Genomic DNA, 5,865 nt, shown 5'->3' on the forward strand with positions numbered 1-5,865 from the left:
TTTCTTTCAGTTTCCTATTTCTTTATTGCCCACAAGGGACTAAACATAGAGGGAACAAACAAGGACGGACAAAGGGATTAAGTCGACTACATCGACCCCAGTGCGTAACTGGTACTTAATTCATCGACCCCGAAAGGATGAAAGGCAAAGTCGACCTCGGCGGAATTTGAACTCAGAACGTAGCGGCAGACGAAATACCGCTGAGCATTTCGCCCGGTGTGCTAACGATTCTGCCAGCTCGCCGCCTTATATTAATGGTAAAATAATAAAAATCAGTTTTTACTTACAATTCAAATAATTCGTCAAAAACCGGATTTAATGTTTTCTTGACGATCTGAGTCTTCTGAACTGTGATGTTGGGGAAAATGTGCTCTGGGCTCAAATGGATCAGGATAAAGGGGTCACTAAATCCTGAAATGCAAAGAATGATAAAAATAACAGATATGTTTGTTTGTCATGAGGTACAGGGCCAATAGTTTTGATTTTTTTTTGTTTTTGTTTGAAAAGGGAAATTTGGCTGCTATTTCTAGCTGAACGATAAATCACATTTGAACACTTTTTGATTTTTACTTGTTTCAGTCATTAGAGTGCGGCCATGCTGGGGCACTGCTTTGGTGAATTTTAGTCGAATCACTCGACCCCAATACTTATTTACTTTTTAAACCAGATACCTATTCTATCGGGGTCTGTTGCCGAACTGCTAAGTTATGGGGGACGTAAACACACTAACACCGTTGGTAAAGTGTTGCTTGGGGACACAGACACAAAGACACACATACAGACTATATACTTGGTCATCCCATAAATAATGCGGTCTTTTTAATTGCATGAACTGAAAGTCGGAGGGGGACGGGATAAACTACCTGTATCAACTTGCTATAAAAGCAGGCAGTAATTTTAGCTTGCTTTTATTCTAAGTGCAAGTTTTGAAGAGTGCAGTTCGATTTTAACAGTTATTTTTTCAAAGCTATAATGGAAGTAACAAAGGAGCATATTCAGCATATTTTGCTTTATGAATGCAATAAAGGCAAAAATGCAATGGAAAGTGCAAGGAATATTAATGCAGTATATGAGGGTCGGACAATAAGCATAAGCCAGGGTCAACGGTGGTTCCAGAAATTCTGAGCCGGAAACTACAACCTAGAAGACGAGCCTCGCCCCGAAAGAGCTGTATAGCTCAATGAGGACGTCCTGCAAACCCCGGTGGAACAAAATCCCATCACAACTGTTGAGGAACTAGCAGAGAAGCTTGGATTTGGTCTTTCAACCATACATCGACACCTGCGTGCTATCGGAAAAGTCAGCAAATTGGGTCAATGGGTTCCTCACAAACTTTCCCAGCCTAATCGCGTGCAGAGAGTGAATGTGTGCTCTTTTTTGCTGTCATTCTCACGAATGAACGTTTTTGGACTGAGTAGTAAGTGGTGAAGAGAAATGGGTTTTCTATAAAAGTGACAAGCGCCGAAGATAGTGGGGAGGGAAAGAAGAAACATCGGCTAAAGAAGGTCTTCACCAACGTAAGGTGTTGTTATCTGTTTGGTGGGATATGAAAAGTTTAGTCCACTTTGAACTTTTAAAACCAAAGCAAAGCAAACCAAACCAAACGATAATAAAGGAGATCTACTGCGAGCAGCCTGAGCGGCTTGAGTCAGCACTTGAAGAAAAACAACCATCTTTGGTTTCAAGACGAAAGGTGTTCTTCATCCGGATAATGATCGGCCACATACAGCGAGGATGACATTCGAAAGGCTGGAGCAGTTTGAATGGGAAACGATGCCCCACCCACCATATTCGCCAGACATTGGCCCATCTGATTATCATTTATTCTGCACTCTTCAAAATCATTTGAACGGAAAAGATATGAATTCTATAGACGAGACCAGAAAAGTACTGGAAGAATATTTTTCATCACGGACAAGTGAATTTTGGAAGAGGAGCCTTGTAAGTCTTCAAGACAGATGGAAGAACATTGCAGAAAATGAAGGAGAGTATATTTTAGATTAAAAAAGAACTTAGTTTCACTTAATTTTGAAAAACGAAAACACAACCTGCATTATTTATGGGATGACCCTATATATGACGGGCTTCTTTCAGTTTCCGTTCACAAATCCACTCGCAAAAGTGGACCGAGATGCCACGTAATGGGAACGATCGCAGAACCATGTAGTTGGGAAACAAACGTCTTACCACACAGCCACGCCTGCGACTGAAGGTATCTTTTTACACTGTTACCGCGGAACATTGGTGTCAACAAGGTTCGAACATGTGATAAAAGTAACATTAATCAAGAAACGTATCCTCGAAAGATTAGCACAGCTGAAGACAGAAATGTATTCTTAGACTACAAATTAGAAAAAAAACCCCAAAAAAACCCGAAATAAAAAAAAAATTCTTCCAAAACAAAATCAACATTTCTTGTGATTAGGAAGAAAAGTATTGATCATTAAGTAGAAAAATATATCGCTGTAACAGGAGACAGCAGACTTTGCTAAAAGCTGAGATGATTCAATAAGTGTTTACCGAATCACTGTCCAGTAGATGAATATTGATGTATAAGAAAATTATTGTTCATTTGATTATAACCATCTATTTACTTATTTATCCATCCGTCTGTCTATCCATCTATTTATTTCTATAGTTTTATGCGTGCATGTTTTTTATATATATATATATATATTCGTCATATCAGATGTCAGAATTTCATTATCTGTCTAACGACATTACGATCATATCTCATGTTGTTAGTGTGTACATTCCAACATAGGTAAACATTACACTAGCCGTGATGAGGTGCTGAGATGACCTCTATGTGGTCGTTCAACTTAAGTAACAACAAACTCTCTAGGAGCAGTTTATGAAAAGTAGTCCGCAAACCGAACAACAACGGAATACATTTAATGTATTATGTTATGAAGGAAATAAATTTATATTGACGATTCGGACAATTTTTCCTTTGTCAAGATTGGCAGAGAAGAAAAGGAGAAGAAATAGTTCGAGAAAAAATGTATGAATTATCGAAATAGTATGGGAAATAGCGAAACGGAAGTGGGTAAGGGTATGTGGCTTGTAACGGAGGAGTGCGTATTGGATGGTGAGTATATATTAGGTATGTGCTGAAAGAATTAGTTGTGCGAGCGAGTTGTGGGGAGGCTGAAAGGGGAGAGAATATATGAGTATGTACGCGAGAGCAGGTGTAATATTGATGTAATAAGCATGTATGCACGTACAGGTGTGTGTGAGGTAAAGCATTGTTTTAGTTTAATATAAATAAGGTGTCGTGTATGTGTGTTTGTAATAGGAATGATGCTAATATATGTGGATGTTTATTTGTGTGAAGGGAAGGGCAGGGGAAAATCTAATCGATTACTAATGGCTTCAGGAATGGCTATCTTTAAGTAGATTAAATGCCGTTCGCGAATGAATCAGGATAGCAGATGTGCCGTGTATTCTAGAATACATCAAACAAGATATTGTTGGATATATGGGTGCGTGCTGGCGCGCGTTTGTGTGAAGCTACGTAAAGATTTATAAATTTACCTGTTGCTTTAATTATTATGTATGTATGTATGTGTGTCAGGGATTGCCTATGTTAGAGAATGCATGTGTGTAAACATAAATTCCGTAATCACTCATTTCATCAAGGAGCTTAACATGATTATCATTATAGGCATATAATCTATGTATTGTATGAAATCACATTTTTATTTGCGTGTTTCTAAATTTTTCTATTTTCCTTGTATATGTGTGCATGCGAATGCATGTATGTGTAGGTTATAACGCCTGGATATGTACATATCCGCATGTGTATGCACGTTCGCATGAGCTTATAAGTGAATTTTCTATACGTGTATGCATGTGACGCATGTACATATATCCACTGCATGATATAAATAGCTGTTTGTAGATTTTTTTGCTGTTGAACTATGAACAAAACTTTCAGAAAAATTATCGCAATCTATGTTATTCAATATGTTTTTCTTTTACGAAAGTGGTTGAGTTTAATGTAAGAGAGACCAGGTTACTGTTTCTAGCAGGTCAAGCAACCCCATTACCTGTATATAATTCATATGTATAAAACTATTGTATTCACTTGTATTTTTTATTGCAAACCTTCATGTACTTACGCGTTTGCATGAATTTAATTGTTAAAAATTGCTTTAATCTAAGCTACAGGCTTACGTATATATTTCAAGTTGTAGCAGCTGCAAAAACATGCATAATTTACTGTAGTGTAGAAGGACCGTTAAAATTTAATATGCAGGAAAAGGTGTCTCTGTGGGCTAAAATTAATTCAATGTTGTGTGGAGATATTCAAATCGTTGTATCAGGCTTACATACAGTTGGAGCGCAATAAATATGATCTAAACTTGTCTTAAGGAATACCTGAATAATATGAATAACTGAAACCAAGCATGAGAAATAAGGGAGATAGCAATATAATATGGTGTAGATTATTGTATGGAATTAAATCAAGAAGAAAGAAATAAAAACAGAAGAAAAAAATAGCAACTTACCATTAGCATCTAGAGGGATTAAATCTTTTCCACTGATAACTGGAATAGAAATAAAAAGAAATATGATAATTGTTTTACTCGTATTTGTGTATTTATAAATATACGCAGTGTGGTCGAATGGTTAAAGACTTTCCTTTGCAATCACGAGATTCTGGGTTCGATCCAACAGCGTAGCATTTTGAGTAAGTATCATTTTTCGTATCCTCGGGTCATCTCAGATTTTGCAATGAAACCGATTGGGTAGAAACTGTCGGAGGGATTTTATCTGCAACTGAGAAGCCCAGCTTTGTAACGCTGTTATGTCGATTCCGCCTGAAGTTACATAAAGGGTACCCGTGACTGTGGAATACGCAACCGCTTACAAGCTAATTTAATGAACCTGATTTCTTACTTTATTGAACAACTCAAAATTCTTGGTTGGAAATTGTGATCGAGGTCCAGTTTACTCATATATTTCCTAGTGGTTCCCGTGGAAATTCTACTGTGTAAATCGGCATATTTGAAAATATTATGCTAATATATTAAACACAAACAAAGGATTTCAAAAACTTCTTTTAAAATCCTGCCATTTAATCAAAGCTGTACTTCTAAATTTAAACATGGTTGAAATGAACTTAGAAGTTATTACTTATTTATCTTCCGCAGCTATTAGTTAACTAAGGTTATTTCACTATAATTTAATTATAAATCGATGTATCTTTTGGTATATATAAATTTGTAGTTCGTTACAGCATCATTTCATTATATAAAACATTTCGATTGTGCGTGCGATTTGAACCCAAATGCAGAATGATATAGACCTTCTCCTTTATATATATAAATAATCTTTTTCTATTCGTGTTATTTCCTCCATGAGCCTAACACATAATAGGCAGACCACTCGAAGTAGCTAAAGCTATAAATAGCGTGTAGAATATTGGGTATAAAACTTCTTGGATGGAAAAAAAAATCGAAGGCTGTCCGTGGACTTGAACCGACATCTGCTGTAAGCAAGACAGACGTTCTAACCATCCTAACAAAACAACCATTCGAATTTCCTCCATCCAGTTTACAGAAAATATGGGTTCAAGTCCCACGGGTAGCCCTCGACTGTTTTTTTCCATCCAAGGGTATTTTAAACCCAATATTCTGTACAGTATTACTTATAGATTTAGCTAAGGCGGCGCGCTGGCAGAATCGTTAGCACGCCGGTCAAAATGCTTAGCGGCATTTCGTCCATATTCTTAATTCATTTTTTTTTCAATGTATCATCTAAAACGGATCTTTTAGATCGAAATTTAATGAAATAGAAACAATAAAGCTTTTTTTTAAAATTAAAATTACAGTGTATAGGTTTTAAAGTTCATATCCT

The 5,865-nt window shown here is 36.6% G+C and overlaps 1 protein-coding gene across 2 annotated transcripts in view; it reads right to left on the minus strand.

Annotated features, from left to right (window-relative positions):
* Positions 1-5,865, minus strand: part of LOC106870527 (BAI1-associated protein 3) — a 1,007,871-nt gene that overhangs the window by 27,468 nt on the left and 974,538 nt on the right. For both annotated transcript variants that reach the window (XM_052968680.1, XM_052968681.1), the window contains exons 33-34: positions 4,515-4,553; positions 288-411 (exon numbers count right to left, since the gene is read on the minus strand). In XM_052968680.1, coding sequence (XP_052824640.1) covers positions 288-411; positions 4,515-4,553 — 163 coding nt within the window. The remainder of the gene's footprint in view (positions 1-287; positions 412-4,514; positions 4,554-5,865) is intronic.

This window comes from Octopus bimaculoides, chromosome 6 (genome assembly GCF_001194135.2).
Source record: "Octopus bimaculoides isolate UCB-OBI-ISO-001 chromosome 6, ASM119413v2, whole genome shotgun sequence".
In the NCBI taxonomy this organism is placed as follows: Eukaryota; Metazoa; Mollusca; class Cephalopoda; order Octopoda; family Octopodidae; genus Octopus; species Octopus bimaculoides.